Source organism: Garra rufa, chromosome 15 (assembly GCF_049309525.1).
Source record: "Garra rufa chromosome 15, GarRuf1.0, whole genome shotgun sequence".
Taxonomy (NCBI): domain Eukaryota; kingdom Metazoa; phylum Chordata; class Actinopteri; order Cypriniformes; family Cyprinidae; genus Garra; species Garra rufa.
The window spans coordinates 16,629,902-16,652,992 of record NC_133375.1 but is presented as its reverse complement, the minus strand read 5'-3'; the positions used below and the strand labels follow the sequence as shown (position 1 = coordinate 16,652,992).

The window sequence follows — 23,091 nt, the reverse complement described above, 5'->3', positions numbered from 1 at the left end:
CTTGACACAATTGACAGGACTGTCTTCTGAGGACGTGACATGACAGAGAGGAACAAATCTCAAAGGGCTGACTTGACTAACATGGACAACTTCCATGGATGTGACTTGATAGGCAGAAGCAATCTCATTGGACATAACTAGCAGAAAACAACTTGAGGACATGAAGTAACAGAAACAGTCTCTGGCATAACTTCTGTAGAAGAGTCAATTAGACTGGGAAGCTCAGGGAAATACTTTGAAACTGTAACTTGAGTCTCGAAGATCAAGGCCACCGGACTAGACATCTCTGGACTCACAAGGCTTGAGGCCTCTTGACTGAGGTCCTCCTGGACCCTCAGGTTGAGACTTCTGAAGGAGGGCAAAGAAGATTAAATGCATGTCCCCTCCAGCTCCACATCTGAGGGGGTTACAAAATATTGATCAAATTACTGCAAGGAAGGTAGGAGAATAAACAATAAATAAAAAAATAAACAAAATGAAACATAAAAAGTAACAAAATGGTTACCAAATTAACCACATAATACTTAAAAAAAAAAAATGCAAACAGAAAACAAGACTAGAGTCATACTAAAATATAAAAGAAAAATAATAAATAAACAATCCCAAAAAACAAGGAGCAAGACAAAAACATAGAATACATAGGACTAGACAGGGACTGGACAAGACTAGGGCACAAGACCAACCAGCCAAGAGGGAAAAATATACTCAGCCACATCCACAGAAGCAGAGACAGAAATGGTGAGGGTGAGAATGACAACGAACCAGCAAAAACAAGACGACAAGAACTATAAATAGGGAAGAAAGCACACGAGGAACAGGTGAAAGTGATTAGACTCAACAAGGGCTAACAGGAGGGCGTGGGAAAAAAAAGAAACAAGGAGGAGGGGCTAAAGGCACATGACTGACAAAAACAATAACAAAGCCATGTGCTAACACATAGGACAAGCATAGACAAAAACAAAGACAAAACAAACAGGGTGGCAGGGCAGGACCCAGACATTTTCAGACTGTGGGTCTAATCTGGCATAGGTGGATCGTGTGCCTCGAGCAAAACAACTAAATGCCCTCTTAGGTTCTCTTCTAGGTCTTCTCTATCACTTCTGGGGATTTGGAATTTTAACATATGATTAATGAGAATATGATCATGGGCTAATAAACTGGCTGTGCCTTTATAGTGTGCTGCTGTGGTATAGAGCTTCCATAGTGTCAGAAATGTATGCAATTAAAGAAATTGCAGTTGATATTACAGAATTTAAATTCTTGAAATGTAAGTGTGAAACACTAAAGCACTAGCTATATAAATAATTTTTTCAAGACTTAATGAATCCAATAAGAAAAAGCACTTTCAGTTCATTCACACTGGAAATAGCGGGTAAGGACCTTAATTAGCTAGTTCAGGTGTGTTGATTTGGGTTGAAGCTGCAAAAGCAGGATTGGACACCCCTGATGTATCCAAACAAAAATAAATGCCTAATTGCATACTTCATGCACACTTGTGCTCTTGTGGACTTATACTTATACGTGCACATGTCCATTAAGTCCAGAAGACCATAGGGTGTCCTATTCTTCATTTTAGGTGCTATGTGCCCTCAGTGCTCACTTTTGCCAATGTCCGCAGCAGACTTCTGCCTGACAGTCAAAGTGGCATTATGTCTTGAAAGTGTGGCTTAGGGTTCCATTTGGAAGTCAATGTATGCTGCATATAAACAATAAAGGTCAACCAGGTGTTCTATTCATATATGCACAGTTTACAATCTACATACTGCAGTATGCCATTCCAAACTGGTATGGAAAACACAGCCATAAACATATAGAACAACAGTGAAATCAAATAATAGTTTGCATTATATGCATGAATCCTTGCATGCTTTATGACACGTTTGTGCACTTATGTACATCGGAAAGACTTTGAAGATGTGTCAGTCAGCAGTTCTACAGGTATAGACGTTCATCTTCAAAGACACAGCAGTGCATGACAGGAAAAGAGCTGTGCAGAAAGCACAAAGTTGTGTGCATGTTATCTCAAGATCTTTCTGAGGTGAACACAAATACGAGTGCATAAAAGTGAGACAGTGTATGAGAACTTGTGCTGTGAATATGACAGAAACACACAGATAACAGACCGACATAGCGAAGCATCAGCAGTGATTATCTTACCACAACTACAGTGTGAGAAATATTACTGTATGTATGTAATCTTGGTTAGACCATCAGATTTTATCATCACTGACTACTATAAAATGTTATACATGATTTACCTGTATGGTGTACATACACTACCATTCAAAGGTCTAGGTAAGAGTTACATTTTTTTTAATCCTGGAAAAAAAAAAGTATCACAGTTTCTACAAAAACATTGGGCAGCACAACTGTTTTTAACATTAAAAATGATCAGAAATCAGCATACAACCCCTGGCAAAAACTATGGAATCACCACACTTAGATGTTGTTGACGCATTTTGTTTACTTCATAGAAAATAAACAAATCACAGATATGACACAAAACTATTTTGGTTTATTGATTCAACATACCATGAAAAATACCTCAAACAAATAAGATTAAGCTTCTTCAATTGATGGAAAATTATTTTCCATATCAAGTAGAGAAAAAAAATATGGAATCAGCTTGTAATTTGTATTTCCGAAATAAATATCTAGACATATCTAAAATGCTAATTGTAATGTCCCCAACAAGAAAGCTGTCAGTTGAAATGTTAGAAAGGATTATAAAACTCCTTCAAGATGGAAATCCGTCATGGAGTGTGGCAAAAGAAGTTGGAGCTAAATTGGAAATTTTTTCTAAAATTTGTTGTAAGTATAAACAAAATGGAAACATACAGGCAGATCAAGGAATACATCTAAGCATCAAGATGGAAAACCCAAAGCAAACTGCCTTAAAATAGAAAATGACAACGAAACAAATGAAAAACAAATGGATGGAAACAGGAGTCGATGTGCGTGACGTAAGAAATCGGCTGAAAGAAATGAGATTTACATATAGAAAAATCAAATGAAAACCAGCATCAACACATAAAGAAAAGAAAACAAGATTAGAATGGGCCACAGAGAAGAAGTCATGGAGTGTGGATGATTGGATGAAAGTGATATTCATTGATGAATCATAAATCTGCAAGATGATGCTGGATCTTTTGTCTTGTGTTGTTCTAATGAAATGTATAAAGATGACTGCCTGAAGAAAACTCAATCAAACTATCAAACTCATTTCTAATATGGGGTCAGGTAAAAGACAAAGGGAAATGGCAATCCTTACCTCAACAGTCAATTCACAGGTTTACATTTTTCTCATTCTATCAATAGAAAAGAAGTTTGGTGATGATGTTAGTATGACAATGGACCTTGCCACAGAGCAGTCCAGATCTCAATCTGATTGAAAATGTATGGTGGAAATTGAAAAAACTGCTCCATGACAAGGCTCCATCTTGCAAAGCTGGTCTGTCAACCGCTATTCAAGAAAGTTGGAACTGGCTTGATTTTTCTTATATATTTTTCATTAGTGAAGTCCATGCCATAAAGAATTCAGGCCATCAGAAATGCCAGAGGAGGAGCAACAAAGTACTAATTGTGTTTTTTGGTTGATGATTCCATATTTTTTTCCTCAACATTGAATAATTCCATACTTTTTTCCTGTACGTGATATGGAAAATAATTTTCCATTAATTAAGAGCTTAATCTCATTTGTTTGAAGTATGTCTGTTTGTAGTTTTGTGTCGTATCTGTGATTTATTTATTTGCTATCAAGTAAAAAAATGGATGAACGACATCTAAAAGTGGTGATTCCATATTTTTTTTTTAATGCCAGGGGTTGTATTAGAATGATTTCTAATAGAAGACTGGAGTAATGATGCTGAAAATTTAGTTTTGATCACAGCGATATTCACTTGACAAATCCAACATAATGCTCTATTATTTAAGTTGCTTCTTCTAAAAACAGGGGTGCCCAACTCTGTTCTTGGAGATCTACCTTCCTGCAGAGTTGAGCTCAAACACTGATCAAACACAACTGAACCAAATAATTAGGTGTGTTTGATCAGGGCTGGAACTGAACTCTGCAGGAAGGTAGATCTCCAGGAACAGGGTTGGGCACCCCTGTTCTAAAATAACAGAGAATTTAAGCTATGACCACCAAACTCAACCCAGATCTTCAGGATGTTCTGACTCCGTATGCCATCTTTCAAATCTACAAAAAAAAAATCCCATAAGACTTTCATTGAAGTGGTCAAAACTTTTGTATAATAATTAGGGCCCGAGCCCAGAATTGTTTTCCTAAGGATTCTTTTTTTTTTTTTTTTTAAACCTTCCGGGCACTTAAGGGGGTCTTAATATGCTCAAAAAATTTGCACACATGTCGGAATCTGCGGCCATCAGGACGCCACAGAGGCTGGGACCCGGGCGTGGCACAGGGCCTCTACAGCGCCCCCTGGAACACATTTAGAAAACTTGATGTACTGCGCACACATACTTACACGTATTCATATGAAACTCGGTACACATATAGATCTCATTGAGCTGAACAACTTTTGTACTCTATGTCATGGGCTCCACGCAACAGGAAGTGAGATATTCAGGGCTGTGTAAAAAGCGCATGCTCTGGAATTTGATATACTCCTCCCAGGATTTCCATAGGATTGTCACCAAACTCAGTCAGCATGATCTCAAGACATTGGGGACGCTAAATTGCGAGGGGATTTTTGATATCTCGAATGGTTTGGCCGTGGCAAGGCGACAAAGTTATGGCGACAAATGAGAAACAGGAAGTGTGTAATAACTGTTGCACACATTGCCTGATTCTGATGAAACTTCACCAGTTTGTTCGTTGTATGATGCCGATTACATAAACGTGACTATTATGAGTCAAAGTTATAGCGCCACCAACTGGCAGCAGGAAGTGTGTCATTTTCAAAATGCTTTGAAATCAGCCTCTTAATTTTACTCGATTTTCTTTAAACTTCATCAAAATAATGTCAAAACACGGCCGATGAGAATATGTAAAGGGGTCGATGATAAATCAAATGCTGTTGCCATGGCAACGTGTCAAACTTTAAAATTAGATTCCTGTCTTTTCGAGGCAGATAACATGCTTAGAATTTCATGAAACTCAACACACACATCAATATTAATGATAGTTAGACACTGGCAAAAGGCCATAAATGGGTGTGAAGTTGGGGGGTTAGTTTTTCCTACAGTCACCAAACTCTGTACATATATTGTTCTCATCAATCTGGACAACTTTCTAAATTAAACTCATTAGCTAAGACCAACAGGAAGCCGGCTATTTTGATTTGAATGTGGATTTTTGGAAAAATCAGGCTGTAAACAAATTCATATTTCTCCTAAGAACAACAAGCTGTTCACACCAAACTTTTTTAACATGAAGAGAAGATTCTGAAGATGCTAAATTGCGAGCAGATTTGGGATATCTTGAACAGTGTTGACGTGGTGATTTTTTAAAGATATAGTAAAAAAGATAAGCATAATTTTTTTATATCTTTAAAGTGCAGCATCCAAACTCTTTCAAACTTTTTTCACACAGAGATCTAATCATTCTGAGCAAGTGCTGTTAATATCAATTTTATACAAGCTTCTATGAATTAAAGAAAATTAAAAAAGAAATCAGAAACCTGCTCTCACTCTGCCTGACTATGTTGAGTCACTACAGAGTGACTGAAGAGTGACTGAAGGGGGGAGGGGTGAAAGGGAGAGAGGGAGAGAGAGTGAAACATGCTGTTTTGCAATAGACCATCTTTGTCACATAGCAAAAGATTAAGAATACAACTTTTTAAATTAACAATTTTAAGACAAACTTTGACAACAAAACAAACTTTGCTGTTATCTGTTCAAAACATCTGAAAATTTTATCATTTTAAGATGAGTTATATATATATCGCCCCATTACAATACTCAACTTGATTTTTAAAGATATTTTCAAAGAATGAAGCGTTTATAGAGCACTTTATTGGGTATTGCTGTACACCCACACGAACTGTGTTCATGTTTATGTTAATTCACAGTACATAAACTAATGTCAAAAGATACTAATTTACCTTTAAACAATATATGAATACTTTTTTAGCTTAATATTAATTAACAATAATAAATGCTATTTAATTATTGTTCATGTTAACTAATATACTTAATGTTAACAAATGAAACTGGATGGCAAAATTGTATATATTGTGTATGTGTCTGTGTGTTGATTTTAAAGTTTAACCCTTTCAATTCAGTAAACTTTAAATCCAAACTGGCAGAGGGTTACTGTGAATGCATGTGCCAACTGGACACCGTTTTCCTAATTGATTCTTAGTTATGTAGCGTTTAAGAGTGATGTCTTATAACCGGAGTCACCAGCAAAGCAATATCCACACACAAATTGTACAGATAGGTAACGATGACATTTAAGTGGAAATGGTGGATGTAAAGCTGGCAATAATAACATTTTGTTATCATCATGAATCATGTTCTTATCATCATCATCAGAATATAGGGAAAATGTAGCATATTGGTTCACAGTTGACATTATCTGAAGTCCTTGCAGGGGGTTAGGTTTATAGCAAACTCCTCCTAGAGATTTAATGATATCAACATTATATTTGGTCAGTCTGATCTAGAGGCCTTAGAGATGTTAAATTGTGAAGATCTTGAGTTTTCGTTAAAGGGCGTGTCCGTGGCGGCCTGACAAAGTTTGATGTTTCGCCATGGACATAGAAGTTGTTATAACTCAGCCATAAAATGTCCGATCTGCCTCAAACTTCACAGGTTTGGTAAGAGTCCTGGTCTTAAGACACCTAAAGGCCAATATTCAGATATTATCATAGCGCCACCTGTTGGCAGCAGGATTTATCATATCTTTCACTAACTCAAACATACCAAGGTCAATCTGCACCAAACTTCATATGTTTGATAATAGTGCTGGCCTGAACACATCTACATGCCAATAATCAGTTATAGGCATAGCGCCACCAGCTGGCAGTGGCAAGTTTGGCACATTTAAATGACTTATGACATGTTTCTCCTATATTTACTGTATTAAATGCATACTGCCCACCGTTTGCTGTTTTCCTAAAGCCACCGGTCAGCGGTGAGCCCGGGTGCGAGGGCCCTATCATCGCTGCTTGCAGCTTTAATTCTTATTGTATCTGTATATTTAGCAATCACCAACAAAGCCTAGTTTAAGACATGCTTTTTTCATGCTGAAACATGCTAACATCATGTCAAACCTTACTAAAATAACCCATACAGCGTATAAGGTGAACTTATATCATAGAGATGAACTTTAGTCATTATCTGTATGAATTGCATTCATAATGTATTTATGAATAAATGGATCAATTCAGAGAGAGAGAGAGAGAGAGAAAAAAAAATAAAAAGTTTTATCAGTGACCCAAAATCCATAAAGAACATCTGTGACCCTTGACCACCAGTCATTTGTATCAATAGCCAAAAACACATTGGGTCATACGGGTCAAAATAATCAATTTTTCCTTTTATACCAAAAATATTGGGATATTATGTAAAGATCATGTTTCATGAAGATATTTTGTAAATTTCCTACCATAAATATATCAAAACTTAATTTTTGATTAGTAATATGCATTGCTAAGAACTTCATTTGGACAACTTTAAAGGCAATTTTCTTAATATTTTGATTTTTTTGCACCCTCAGATTCCAGATTTCAGCCAAATATCGTCCCATCCTAACACACCATACATCAATGGAAAGCTTTTTTTTTTTTTTTTATATAAATAAAATGACCCTTTTGACTGGTTTTGTGGTCCAGGGTCACATTTAAGCATATTCTATCCTGAGCTGCTGTATGTGCTGTTTCCAGTGAGCTGCTGTATGCCTGTAAGAAACGTCTGCAAGCGTGTTTACATACAAGCACAAATGTCAAGAATAGGAGAGTTAGTGCACATTAAGAGCTTGGCAGGCGTCCATATCCGTGAGTATATTTTTCACACAAGCCTCACCCACAGAGAGCTTGCTTTGCAATCACACCTAGATAAAATTACAGCAGTCCCCGAGAGATCCATATCAAACAAGACAATGAGGCTGGGTCTTTCTGTGTTTGCAAAAGAGGAACAGTTTCAATTGCAGCTTTGAGGATTTGTCTGAATTAAATGTTGCATTAATGCGTATCGTGTCCAGTCAGCTACATTCAAGAATGAACACCATTAGAATGAGTTAGTTTACCACCCTGAACAGTCACTGTGCATTATACAAGGAAAATGACTAGAGTTCTACATTTGCCCAGAACAGAAATTCAGTATCGGTGTGAAAGTGTTAATGGAGTCTGTATGTTGAGCAGATAGTAATTGCAGTCGGAGGGTTAGTGGTTTAGGACAAACCCACACCTGAATGAGGAACACAAACAGAGATCCGATCCCTCGTCTGGTTTGGGTTACACTGCCTGAGGCTGTGTGGGCTTTATGAAGAGAGCAGCTGCTAAGGACAGCTCTGAATAACCTGTCTTACAGGTGTGAGTCAGTCACAAACAACTTCTGCTTCATCTCCTACATGTACTCCTCCGTCACAAATGTATTCAGTGCTCAACCAGGAAGACTGTTTTCCACTCTTTTTAGCTGTGTTTTCAAGCATGTCTGTCACTACCGCTCAAATTAGTGTTTGTATTAACCCCTATCCGGAAGTGCATGGCTTCTGCATGTCACTCGTAATGATTAATAGCTCAAATCTTGTTGCTGCTGAGAGGCTGTTGAAGCACAAAAGCTAAGGCTGTGTTACAGTAAATTTAGCAAAGTTCAAGGGGGATTCTGTGCAGCTAAAAAAACAAACAAAAAACTTGCATTGAAATTAGGTGCAACGTAAATCCTCTGTGGGAAAATTTTGGTCCAATGCAATAACAGTAACTAGCATTTTCAGGAAAAAGAAAGAAAATACTTTTCGAAATGAGCAGAACACAACATTAGAGTTAATCCTACTCAATCAACGCTAATGAACTTGATGGTTTGGTTGAGTAACATAGATTACTCGGTTTTGAGTGTTTCTATTTCACACCTATTTCTACATACTTTCTTGCTGATTCACCTAAAACAAGACAAAAACAAAGAAACGGATTACAAAACTCAAACCTTTTTTTATTAAAGTCTATCGCATGTATTATTTATATATATTTATAAAAGTTCTACAGTGACAGAACTGGCACATGATCAGACGACAGTTAGTCATGGATTCGTCCACTGGTTCTCAATGAACAATACAGAGCACGAGAGAAATATACACAACAAACACCGACAGATACACCGTTTGACGAGCCGAGGGCGTGCGCGGGCCACTTCACGGGAAGATGAGGGTCGTTTGGAACGAATGTCATTTGGAAGAACAAATAAATACATCATCACGTTTCGCTTGTGCATTTTCTGCATCCTCTGCATAAATGTGTAGCATGCTTTTCAGGTCAGCCTCTTTACCGACGTTCTCGCTCAGTTCAGGTCTGCTGGATTTGGGGTGGCGTTTCTTTTTGCTGCCGTAAGCAGAGGTCTGACAAAGAGTGTGTTCATCGAGTCTGGAATACTGGCTGTAGTGTGAGGTAAATGGACTGTGCATCTATGACTGCAGTCACATCTAACATTAAACACACATCCTGACCGCACGTCTGACGCGCTGGTCTTTAACACCGGGCCCGAAGCGCTCTAGCACCAGAGTAGAGAGTATTAGAGTGTGTTTCAGTTGAAATGCTTCACCGTGCGGCGTTCAGTCGCTGTCGCTCGTGTCGCTGCTGGGGTCGCCCTGGACTTTGTTGCGGTGCTGCATGGCGCGGTGATACGCCACCTGAACGGACTTCCTGATGTTCGACTTGCGGCCTTCCAGCATCTTCTCTTTGTCCAGATCCTGATTGACGCCCAGAGGAACCAGTTTGGAGCGCGGCAGCCATTGCCTGCAAACACACACATGTTTGTTTTTGTGAATTGTGAGGACATTCCATAGACGTAATGGTTTTTATACTGTACAAACGATATTTGCTATCACCCTACACCTTCCCTACACCTAAACCTAGCCCTCACAGGAGACTGTGCATATCTTTACATTCTCAAAAAAACGTATTCTGTATGATTTATAAGCCTTTTGAAAAGTGGGGACATGGGCAATGTCCTCATAAGTCACCCTCTCCTTGTAATACCTATGTCATACCCATGTTATTACACACATTTGTGTCCTGATATGTCACAAAAACAAACACACACACACACACACACACACACTTAGTGTCTCTTTTCTCATTCACATGTACTTTCTGCTCTCTACAGCATGTTCATTTCCTCTGGCCTATTTCTTTCTGTTTGCCGCACAGGATGTTCAGAGATGCTGACAGGGTTACGGCGCTCTCATGAGAAGGTCAAAGTGGCTCAACATTAGCTACCATTATAAAGCCTCTTCTAATGACAAAGATCATTAAGATGTTTTACACTGTGAGACTGTAATGTTTCGAACGAATATTAAGTACATTAACCCCCGCCTACATTTGCCATGATGATTTAGGAAAACCCCTGTACTACAGTAATGACACTGTGATCATTAAGATAATCACCAATAAAATGCCTGAAAATGACCAAAACCCCCCTCAAAACTTGAACTTTAAGACACTCTGCTCTCAGTAATGGAAATGAGACTTTTTGGACATTATGGCGTAGCAATTACAGCAAAACGCACTTATTTGTGAAATATATGAGAATGAAGCATTTCTGGGTTTTTGAATGTCAGTGTGTAAATAAACATCTGCCCCTCAGTGGAGCCAGTGACGTGAAGATTCAGAGATCAAAGACATAAACCACAGACTGAAAACAAATGATCCGTCACGTCGGTTACTTCACGAATGTCTCATTATTGGAACCGGAAAGATGATTGACTCACACGCCGCTTAAACTGAAGTGAATACAGTGAACTGTCAAGCCACATTAAAGAGCGTGAAAAACACATTAACGTAAGACATACTGTTTGTATTTCACTATAAAACTGAATTTGAAAGCTGAGACTTTGTAATAATCTCCCAGTGCTCCCAATCTGCATGCACAATAGACTAGAATATACTCTCAAAATACTAGAACTTTGATCTAGGAATTAATTCTCGTCATTTTGACTTTATTGTTGAAGTATTTCGACTTTGTTCTCGCAATAATTCGACTTTAATCTTAGATTTTATAAAAAAAACGTATGCGCCACTAAAACGCCACTGTAAAGTTCAAAAGAGCAACATTTATTTAAAATAGAAATTTTCAACATTTCCAAACAGAAATCTGAGCCCAAACCTTTGAATGGAAGTATAATTAAGGTTTCTCTTATTTTTTAACAGACACACACCTCTAAAGAAAACACCTATGCATTTGTGTGTGTGTGTGTGTAAGAGAAATGGTTAAAAAAGTACTCTCTCTCTGTCCTAATCAAAGTGTAATAAGCAGAAGGAAGAAGACGAGTGTGTGACTAACCAGGTCCTCTTGTTATCGAAGAAGAGCACGAGGAAGAGATGTTCCCGTGCCTCCTGTGTCATCTGCTCTCCTAGCTTCAGCACCTCCACAGGCGGGACCGGGATCGGGACGCCCCGGTGGAACACACCCTCTCGTGGCATCTTGGGATCAATGATCTGTGGTGAAGATGTGACATGTCTCAAATTGAGAAGAGTGGACTGAAGCGGCCCCTGCTGGACACACACTGCAACAGCACTTTTAGCCTTCAGTAACTTCAGTGATCACAGACTAAACAGATTTCCACATTAACCCAAAATATCTGATTACAGTTAAAGTGCTGCAGTTAGATCCATTTGATTATTTTATTTATTTATTATTTGTTTCTTAATGTTCCACAGTGTTTCCTAATAAGTGCTCATCAATCCTTTCTGATTCTAATCTGTGAACCTTTCTAAAGGAAATGATCCAGCTCAGTATACTTACAGTGACATATTACTTAAATACAATTTCCAATGGAATTTTTTTATTGTGCTTCATCAAAATGTGTTGTAAAAAACATAAAATACTTTTTTTTTGACTGATTTTGTTTTTCTTTCGTTTTTGACCGTTTGTGGTTTTCTGTTGTTTTTGACTGTTTGTGGTTTTCTGTATTTTGAGAAACTGTCATCTTTCACATGTTACTATGAAATTAAAACTACTGTTTTTCGCTCTGCAGCTGAGATGGAAGCACTGCATAGTAACTCTACCTGATCAGCTACTCTTTACTACAAAATTACCGCAAAAAAAGGTAATTCAATTAAACATGAGTTGTAGATGGTGTTTCAACCACGGAAAGATGCCATTATAACAACATGGGAACAACATAAGCTGTCATAGATTTTCAGTTAGCCAGGAAAAGAAACTTCAAGAGCATATAGATAAAATCATAATTTGCACTGTACTACACATGCATGATATTGAAGATAACCTGACTTAAAGGAGTAGTGCACTTACAGAACAAAAAAGTACAGATAATGTACCCCCATTGTCATCCAAGATGTTCATGTATTTCTTTTTATCAGTTGTAAACAAATGATGGTTTTTTTAAGGAAAAAATTTCAGGATTTCTCTCCGTACAGCGGACTTTCTAAATTGGTTCTAATCTGTTATTTTCCGGAAAAAAAGTATATACGTTTTAATCTCAAATGCTTGTCTTTGTCTAGCTCTGCCATGCCTTTTTTTGTAAAGAGCCTTTTTTGCATGTTCACTTTGTAGACACTGGGTCAGTACTTCTGCAGCGATTTTAGGACAATTTTGAAGTTGGAGAAAATGAGATTTTTGATATACCCTGTATTGAACTGGAATACACAGTACACGCAGAGCTAGACAAGACAAGCATTTAAGGGTTAAAAAGTATATACACATTTGTATTTTTTTTTTTTTTTTTAGAAAACGACTCACTAGATCCCTTCTTCCTCATCTGGGATCATTTAGAGCCTTTTAAAGCTGCATTTAAACTGCATTTTGGAAGTTCAAACTCAGGGCACCATAGAATTCCATTATATGGAGAGAAATCCTGAAATGTTTTCCTCAAAAAAAAAAAAAAAACTTCTTTACGACTGAAGAAAGAAGACATGAACATTTCGATTGATAAGGGGGTGAGTACATTATCTGTTCATTTTTGTTCTGGAAGTGAACTTTTCTGTTAATAGTTTAATGTACAAACACAAAAAAATCTCCTAATTTGGACAGAAAATCTAAAAAAAAAAAAAAAAACTCTCCAGGATTATCTTGTCAACTTTCTCAAATGTTTGTGTCACAGTCACTCAAAATAGTGCCAAACACTTATTTCTTTGGAGTAATGAGCAGTGCATTCTTCACTACTGACAGGCTTCATGAGATTGATCATTTAAAGCGTACCAAAAGCAGTGTTTGCTTTGAAGTCTGCTTAAGGGGCAGCTTCAACAGACAAGAACATGCAGCGTGACACTCACCAGAGCGGGGTATGATGGGTATCCTCTGCATTTGGCCCACACCAGATCCAGAGCATCCAGAGAGCTGTAGTCATCTGAGCTCATCCAGCATCCAGAGCGGCCCCGGCCCCGAACCACTGCAAACACACACACACAGGTCAGGCCATGAACAGATAACACACAGGCCGGACTGATGTGAATGTCAGCTGCACTCACAGTGAGACACTCCTCTGGATCCTCCCATGGAGTAGGAGTCGTTCTCCGTGCCGGACGTTTCCTCGCTGCTGTCCTCCTGAAAGGCCGAGCGTGAGAAGGAGGCTTTCCCACGGCCCTGTTTAGATGGAGTGGTGCTGCCAAGAGAAAAACAACAGTGCTACATTACACTCACATCCTCCTTGTGCAGGACTGACACCTGATTCACACTTCAACCCACTCTCTTCTAACACACCAGCAGCTTTCTGTTCATCACTGGACTGTAAACTTTGTGTACAAGCAAAACAGTTCACATTATAGATTGCTGATTGAAAGCAGATCCTTTAGCAGTAGTCTCTCTGTGTGTGCGCGTGTACCTGGTCCTGTCGGATGCGGCGCTGCTGCTGCTGCTGCTGGTGGACTCGGAGTCTGAGCTGGAGCGTGGCAGACTGCGCTCGTTCCTGTACACTAGGAAACTCTCGGTTTTCGGCTGACTGCTTCCACCAAAACCATTACTGTGAAGATCTGAGAGGAGCAGAGCATGCAGAGAAACGCTGTTAAACTGACGCGTCTGGAGGATGAGTGCCACTTTTGTGGTGCTTTATGTGCTCTTCACTGACACGGTTGAACGCCGCAAGTAAATGACAGGAAACCTGCAATCATACAGATGTCATATGTTCTTTAAAGGATTACTCCACTTCCAAAATAAACATTCGGATAATTTACTCACCCCCATATGGAAGTCCCTTTCCGCCACTGAATAAAAAATAAAAAAGGTATTTGCGACTTTTTCTCTCGCAATTCTGACTTTTTTATCTTAATTGTGAGAAATAAACTCACAATTGCAAGTCCAGCTTATAAAGTCCAGCTCCGAGGAGAAAAAAAAAAGACTGACATGGTTACAGAATTTGAAATTTATATCACACAATTCTGACTTAATTTCTCAGAATTGCACGTTTATATATTGGAATTCTGAATTTATAACTCACAATTCTGAAAAAAAAAGGTCAGAATTGCAAAATAACAAGTTAATAACTATTTAAATAAAAAAAAAGGAAGCAGAAACGGGCTTTCATACACCCATGTCATCCAAGATGTTTATGTCTTTCTTTCTTCAGTCGTAAAGAAATAGTTTTTTTTTGAGGAAAACATTCCAGGATTTTACTCCATATTGTGGCTTTCAGTGGTGCTTAACAGACTAAAGGTTAAAAATGTAGTTTAAATGCACCTTCAAAGGGCTCTAAACAATCCCAGCCGAGGACTAAGGATCTAGCAAAACAATTGTTTTTTTTTTTTAGGAAAATAAACAAAGTAGAATTAAAAGTAAAAGTACAATTTATATACTTTATATACTTTTGAACCTCAAATTCTTTTCTAGCTCTGTGATGCACATTCTGTGCACTTTCTCTGTACATTTTCTCCTAACTTCAAAATTATCCTACATCGCCACATAGTACCGACCCAGTGTTTACAAAGTGAACGTGCAAGGAGGGTCAAACACAGGGCTGCCTGGTTTTTACAACAAAGCACGCCAAACTGCTACTTAAAAATAGGTCCAAAAGTAGCCCAATCGCATTTCAAGGGGGGACCCCCAGTAAAAAAAATAAAATAAAAATCACATGTTTTGTGGTGGAGTTCCTCTGATAAAATTAGCATTCCAAGGGGCTAAATATTATGTTATGTTAATATTATGTACCCACTGACATGAAAAACAACCCACAGCAACAGTATGAAAGTATCCCAATTCCACAGGAAAACTGCAGACTTGGCAATACTGGTCAAACACTCTTTAGGAAAAAAGGTAAAACAACGCTGTAGAGTGATTTTAAAGTTGGAGGAGAAAATGAGATGGGAGTTTTTGGACATACCCTAACTGTATTGATCCGGATCACACAGTTTACACATGGGCATCGCAGAGACGAGACAAGACGATCATTTGTGGTTAAAAAGTGTATACTTTTTTTTTTAAACACTGATTGTTTCACTAGATAAGACCCTTATTGAGCCATTGAGCACCATTAAAGTCGACTATATGGAGAAAAATCCCAGAATGTGAAAAAAAAAAAATCTCTTTGCGACTGAGGGAAGAAAGAAAGACATAAATATCTTGGATGACATGGGTGAGAGTAAATTATCAGGAATTTTTTATTCTGAAAATGGAGTAATCTTTTAATGGCCTCAGCAGCCACTCTAGAAAAGAGCTGTATGATCAAAATGTGTTTTTCCACAGAAAAAGTAAACAGTGGGTTTTTTTTGGCAAACAAGGCTTTGTTTTCCATTCGAGCACTCATCCTGGTGTCTTCATGAGTCGTCTGCTGGTGGGGACTTCCCAGCATTCAAGCCTCTTTACAGAAAACATCTGACTCACAGAGGAGTGTGGGAGTTAGTGAGTGTGTGAATATGAGCGCTGATGATTGAAACCTTGACAAGAATCCAGCTTAAACAGCAGGATTCAGTCAAGAATGGCAAAAGTCTCTCAGCAGCAAAACAAATGCAGAGTTGTGCTGAACTGAGAATGTCATTTGAAGGCCTGCAGGCGTCTCTGCCAATACATGATCTGCAGCAGATCTCAACACAGGGTCGTGTCACAGATCACAGATTTACTCGTCCTCATCGCCACTGTCTGCTTAAACTGCCATGTGCAGCAGACAGTGTTTGGCTATGCAAGACTATATGACTCGTGACATTTATCCTATATATGAAAAATTAAAACTGCCAATTTGATGAAAGTGAAGCCAGAGACTATATAGAGCTTTATAGAGGCCAGGGTCAAAAGTTAATGAGGGCTTAGGGAAAAATTGCCACCAAAATGCCCTCTACTATCAAGAGAAGTGGGCAAAAACTGCTCCTGCACAATTAAACTCTATTGATTAGGAATGTCATGCTTAAAGTGAAAAAAATGAAAGGTGTCGATTGCATTACATCTAGATCTGCTTACGTTGCGTTCAAATATTTTTTTTGAACACATGTTTGGCAGCATTACATAAGTCACCATGTATGTGTTGAGCACATTAACGCAAAGGCCAATCAGAAACATTTAAACTAGTCAGCAGTGAACAAATCTGCAAATCTTCACATCATATCTGCACTGCGTTGTTCATGATGGGAGTAAGAGATTGTTTTGTCAGTGTAGAGATAGTTGGTGGATAGTTGTTTTTTGCAAACATGAAGTGATGGGGAACGTTCTTTGCTCACTCCTATAATTTATTCCCAGTTTGAATGATTGTTTTGTTTTCATACTACTTAACCATTGTGAAGTTTTGATTTTCTAATGCATAAAAAACACATTAGATTATGCCTTAAACTACTAAATTCATGTTCAAGTTTTAGCAGATTGTTGTTTGAGTAGCTAAAGAATATGACGTGCCATTTCCCCAAATACAATAATGGTTTTTATGCTCTTAATCAACATTCATAATCATTATTACAGCAGCAAAAGCAATAATCGACAGTAATGATTTATCATATTGCAGCCCTAACCTGTAATGAGTTCCTGTTTGTCCTTTTACAACTTTAACTCCAATCTCATAACATTGTAAAATTGTGTAAACACAATTATGCCACCTTTGAGCAGCATTAAACAAATGCTATGCCGCTTCTGTGCCACCTTGGCAGTGTCAAAATGACTTTGAGTTGATTTTATTGGTAACAAATTTTACAGTATTCAGATTGAAGTAACTGATTAAAGTGTTTGACAAAAGACATCACAGATATATTTAATAAGGTGATTATAAAAATGCCCTTAAGAAAAGAAAAGTGCCCCTGGAAATCAATGTGTGGGGGCAAATGGAAAAGCTCATTTCTGAGCCTGATAGAGACGGATCAGTGCTGCTGTACTGGTACCGTATGTCAATGGTGCAGACGTACCCAGTATGAGATCGTGTTCGCTGTCGGACTCTGAGCTGGAGCTGGACTGGGGACTGTGGGGTCTTTTGCGGGACGGGGTGAGAGAAGGGAGCTGCGGTGGGCCTATAGGACTGGAACCCAACACCCCTGGCCCATGCAGCACCTCTCGGTTCTTAGGGGGTCGACCCGGCCGTTTGGGAGGCCCCACAGCTTTAGGGTTCTTCTTGGAGAAGAGGACAGATGTACGCCGGCCGACCTCAGGGGCCAGAGCAGAAGACGATGTGCTCAGATCTACGGAGAGAAAGAAAAGCCTAAATATTTGTGCATTTAAAAAGAATCACAATCATGTTTCAAATTCAGTCAAGTTCAAATTATCTGTACAAAAATGTACAGAGAATTTACTCACCCTGTTGTTATCCAAGATGTTCATGTCTTTCTTTCTTCAGTCAATAAAAAATTGTTTTTTGAGAAAAACATTTCAGGATTTCTCTAAATATAGTGAACTTCTATGGTGCCCCGAGTTTGAACTTCCAATATTCAGTTTAAATGCAGCTTTAATGGGCTCTAAACGATCCCAGCCGAGGAAGAAGAGTCTTATCGAGCGAAATGGTTGTTTTCTAAAAAAAAAAAAAAAAATTCTCAAAAGCTCGTCTTGTCTAGCTCTGCCTGAACTCTGGTTCAATACAGTTAGGGTATGTCGAAAAACTCCCATCTCATTTTCTCCTCCAACTTCAAAATCGTCCTACATTGCTGCAGAAGTACCGACCCAGTGTTTACAAAGTGAACACGCAAAGAAGGTCAAATGCCCTTTACCAAAAAAAGGTAAAACGGCAATGTAGGACGATTTTCGACACCCTAACTCCCTTGAACCAGAACACACAGAGCTCACACAGAGCTAGACAAGACAAGCATTTGTGGTTAAAAAGTATATAAATTTATTAAAACTACAATAAATAAGAAAATAATCTAATCGTTTCACTAGATAAGACCCTTCTTCCTCGGCTGGGATCGTTTAGAGTCCTTTGAAGCTGCATTTAAACTGCGTTTCTGAAGTTCAAACTCGGGGCACCATAGAAGTCCACTATATGGAGAGAAATCCTGAAATGTTTTCCTCTAAAAAAATGTTTTTTTACGACTGAAGAAAGAAAGACATGAACACCTTGGAGGTGAACTTTAAATGTAAAACACTGAGAATACTGAGTAAATTGTGTGGTAGTAAGTAAGGTGATAATTATTATTACAAATTTTTTACCCTATTCACCTGCAGTGTCTCGCCTTAAACATTACATATATTTAATAATGATGATACAAGTAACCTAATTTGTGTGGTCACAAAAGTCTTCATATTATACTTTAAATCCAGAGTTATTTGAATGCTGTAATGTACTGGTCTAGATGATGATCGAAATGATAGCTCATATTCAAACAAATTATTATTATATATATAAAAAATAGATTTTCACATTTTCTGAAGAAAACATGAAGGCTGTTTGGCCATTACCACAGTGCTAGAGTACTCTGGGTGGTACTGTGATATTTAGTTCTCTATGGCTCGGGTCCTTCCTTTAATGCAATTTATTCAACCCGCTTTATTCTCCACCAGATAGGAGTTTACAAGTCTGATTGCTTTTGTGAACTAACATCACGTTTCCTTAACAAGCTGCACGATTTCACCAAAAACCTGGATGAGTGGCATGTTGACGTTTGATGCTCAGTGTTATCTGAGGTCGGTTTCAAGCTGTTTGTGGTATTTTCTGACCTTTCCCACTGATCTCGTGGCTGCTGCTCTCTCCTTCATCGTGGCGGTTTCCCCCTGAGGCGTGATGCGCGAGGACTGAGCCGCGCTCCAGCGACAGGCCCGAATCGTGGTTGCCCATGCCACAGATGCCCTCGCGCTGGTGGGACATCTTCCGCTTTAAGGCCGTCATCTCTTTCTTCAGGGCTTTAGCTCGCCGCGACTGACCGATGCTGTGCTTCCCTGACATGACCTCATCATAGCGCGCCTGCAGGATCTGCAGCTGCTCATCTACAGGTAAACGCAGCCGATTATCCGTCAGGAAATCTGCCAGAGGAAAAAAGAACGGAAAACTCACTTTCCATGTGAAAAGTTGCAAAACATTTATATGCCTTTTTAGGAAATGCTCAGTGAAACAAGCTCTACAACATCTGCAAACATATTCCCAAAACATGGGACATGTCTGAAACAACAGTGTTTCACAACAAAAAGTAGTTCAATGCATAATGTCAAAACTGTCATTTCAATTGTTGGGCCATCCAAATTGACCATATTTGAGTTGAACACATGTATAATGTGCTAAAACAGTTAAATACTACTATAATTTTAGGTTTGGTAATAGTTTTTGCTTGATATTATAGATATACAGAAAACTTTCACAGAGAAAGCCAATTCACCGTCATCAATGAGTGATGCTGATCTCTCTCGTTCTCTCTCTTTGTCTCGTTCTCGATCTCTCTCTCGTTCGTGCGGTGAATCTGGACTCGGCTCTCGAGGAAGATGCAAGCCCGTCTCGTAATCAAAACCGATTCTCTCCGCCTGTCTGCGAGCTTGCCGTAAAACAGCACCACCTGCTTCTCGCAATCGTAGCGCAGCGCGGTAGAAAACCGTGTCTTTGGCGTTGTACTTCAAACAGTTGTTGACGATCAACAGAAAGTCGCCCTCGAAAGATTCAAAGCTGAGATAGCGATGCGACTCTAAACACTTCCACATGGTCTGGAAATCCATTGGCCGCTCGATGTGGTCCAGGTAATCTGGGACCTGGAGAAGAGCAAGAAACACACTCACAGTAAGGGTTATATCTGTAAAAAAAGTATTCAGAGAACTTAATAATAGATGACAACTTTGGCATCGGTGGAAAAACAGCTTCACATTAAGTACAGCTGAGGGCGAAATTTGAATGATGCAAAATTAGAATCTGCAAAATGTTAATTATTTTACCAAAATAAGAGGGATCATACAAAATGCATGTTTTTTTTTTGTTTTATTTAATACCGACCTGAATAAAAGATGACCTTGTTCAAAAGTTTACACACACTGTGTTGTTGCCTGAATGATCCACAGCTGTGTTTTTGTTTAGCGATAGTTGTTCATGAGTCCCTTGTTTGTCCTACTGCTCTTCAGAAAAATCCCCCAGGTCTCACACATTCTTTGGTTTTCCAGCATTTGTGTGTATTTGAACCCTTTCCAACAATGACTGTATGATTTTGAGATCCATCTTTACACACTGAGGACAACTGAGGGACTCATCTGCAACTATTACAGAAGGTTCAAACACTCACTGATGCTCCAGAAGGAAAAACCATGCATTAAAACTTTAGAAGACGTGTAAAATCAGGATGAAGGTATGTAGATTTTTCTTATTTTGCCTAAATATATATTTTTTCCATTTAGTACTGCCCTTGAGGCTACAGATGATACAGAGGATATTTACATGTTTCCAAGAAGACAAAATAAGTTCAATTTACCCTGATCATCAAATTCAAAAAGTTTGCCTCTTAATGCATTGTTTTTCCTTCTGGAGCAGCAGTGAGTGTTTGAACCTTCTGTAATAGTTGCATATGAGTCCCTCAGTTGTCCTCAGTGTGAAAAGATGGGTCTCAAAATCATACAGTCATTGTTGGAAAGGGTCCAAATACACAAAAATGCTGACAAAACACAGAATCTGTGAGACCTCTGGGATTTTTCTGAAGAACAGCAGGCAGTTTAACATGGTCATTTTTATAAATTCAACTATTATTTCCTCTTGTGGACTATATGTAAACATCTTTTATGTGAAATATCTTATTCAGGTTGGTATTAAATAAACAGCAACATGCATTTTGTATGACCCCTCTTATTTTGGTATAATAATTAACATTTAGCAGATTCTGAAAGGGGGATGTAAACTTTTGACCTCAACTGTAACACTTTAAAAAAGTAAGTAGATTAATTGTTTATAATTAAGCACCATGCCAGCTCCCACAGCTATGTTGACGGCAGAAAACAAGTGAAAAAATTAAATTAATAACCACTTCAACTATATAAAAGAACAAATTAAAAGTTCTACCAAAGTAAATCTCGCAGTGCAACAAAAATGGGAATGCGGACCTCTAAATGTGCCAATGTGTTACATGACTATTATTACAGGAATGTGCTTCTGTGAGGGCTCTGTGTGTTCGTGTGTACCTCACTTAAAGGTACAGGCTCAGTAAAGAAGTTATTGGTGTCACGCTCCTGCAGCTGCTCCAGTGTGCTCCGCAACAACACCAGAAATGGAGTCAACTGCATCTCCAACACCATCTCCTGCATCTTGATCTGTACAAACACAGAAATACCCGTTAGTCATCGTAACACAGAATGCAACCACATTCTTTCTCATTTTTAAGGACAATGTCTTCGGTGGCAGAGTCTCTCACAGTCTCTCTCTTGAGTTTCTCTCTCTTGCGGATGAGCTCCACCAGCAGTCGGGCTCGTTCCAGGTCGTGACGGAGTCTCTGCCACGCTTTCAACTGCTCCTTTAACATTGAGTGTTTTTCCTGGCCGTCCCTCTGTTCAAACAAACAAAACTAACGTCAAACGAGAAAGTTCATCACGTCTTTTATATCCACTCAGCGAGTCTTCGGGAGTACGAACCGTGACGGGGAGCGGCTCAGCGTTGCGCTGGGACTGCAGGTGTGTCTGGAGACGCCGCAGGAGAGGAACGCCGTTGCGGCTCTGTCTCTTCAGGGTCCAGTAGCTGTGCAGCCTCTGCATGAACTGACTCTTCCTCTGCACCGTCAGGTTACTGGTGATCTTACTCAACCTGAAGCAGAAGACACAACACTCTCAGCTCCATCTGCTCATTCACACTAGTGCTTTATGGAGTCCGAGAGCTCTTGACCATTACATTACCATTAAATTCTCTACAACACACTTGCTGAAGAAGTTCTTCTTCATTCTGTTTGTGAACATTATGTTCAAGTGTCATTAAATGCGACCCTGGACCACAAAACCAGTCTTAAGTGGCAATTTGCAGCAATAGCCATAAATACATTGTATGGGTCAAAATTATTGATTTCTTTCATGCCAAAAATCATTAGGATATTAAGATCATGCTCCATGGAGATATTTTGTAAATTTCCTACCCATAAATATATCAAAACTTAATTTTTGATCAGTAATATGCATTGCTAAGAATTTCCTTTGGACAACTTTAAAGGTGATTTTCTCAAATTCAAAAGTTCAAGATTTGACATATTTTAATTTTTTTTGCACCCTCAGATTCCAGATTTACATATAGTTGTATTTTGACCAAATAATGTCCTATTCTAACAAACCATACATCAATGGAAAGCTTAAACTTTCAGATGATGTAAAAATCTCAGTTTCAGAAAATTGACCCTTATGAGTGGTTTTGTGATCCAGGGTCATAAATAAGTGCTACCAGCTATCCTCTCAGTAACTCACTTTGCTGAAAATGTACTCACCCTCCCTGCAGAAAGCAATAACATAGATAGAGGACAAGTATTTTTAAGCCACTGTTTGAAATAAATAACAGATTTGTTTCTTGTGTTTTCTCAAGATGTTAACTGATGGACTGGACTGGTGTGGATTATTGTTATGTTGTAATCAGCTGTTTGGACACTCATTCTGACGGCACCCATTCACTACAGAGGATCCATTTGTGAA

General features: G+C 38.7%; 1 protein-coding gene across 1 annotated transcript in view; it reads right to left on the bottom strand.

Annotated features, from left to right (window-relative positions):
- Window positions 1-9,096: 9,096 nt before the first annotated feature.
- Window positions 9,097-23,091, bottom strand: part of brpf1 (bromodomain and PHD finger containing, 1) — a 28,009-nt gene continuing 14,014 nt past the window's right edge. Inside the window, exons 6-16 of the mRNA XM_073818630.1 lie at window positions 22,057-22,225; window positions 21,840-21,971; window positions 21,610-21,738; window positions 19,839-20,202; window positions 19,186-19,488; window positions 17,448-17,717; window positions 13,958-14,105; window positions 13,605-13,738; window positions 13,410-13,525; window positions 11,458-11,612; window positions 9,097-9,911 (exon numbers count right to left, since the gene is read on the bottom strand). Coding sequence (XP_073674731.1) covers window positions 9,728-9,911; window positions 11,458-11,612; window positions 13,410-13,525; window positions 13,605-13,738; window positions 13,958-14,105; window positions 17,448-17,717; window positions 19,186-19,488; window positions 19,839-20,202; window positions 21,610-21,738; window positions 21,840-21,971; window positions 22,057-22,225 — 2,104 coding nt within the window. The 3' untranslated portion in view covers window positions 9,097-9,727. The remainder of the gene's footprint in view (window positions 9,912-11,457; window positions 11,613-13,409; window positions 13,526-13,604; window positions 13,739-13,957; window positions 14,106-17,447; window positions 17,718-19,185; window positions 19,489-19,838; window positions 20,203-21,609; window positions 21,739-21,839; window positions 21,972-22,056; window positions 22,226-23,091) is intronic.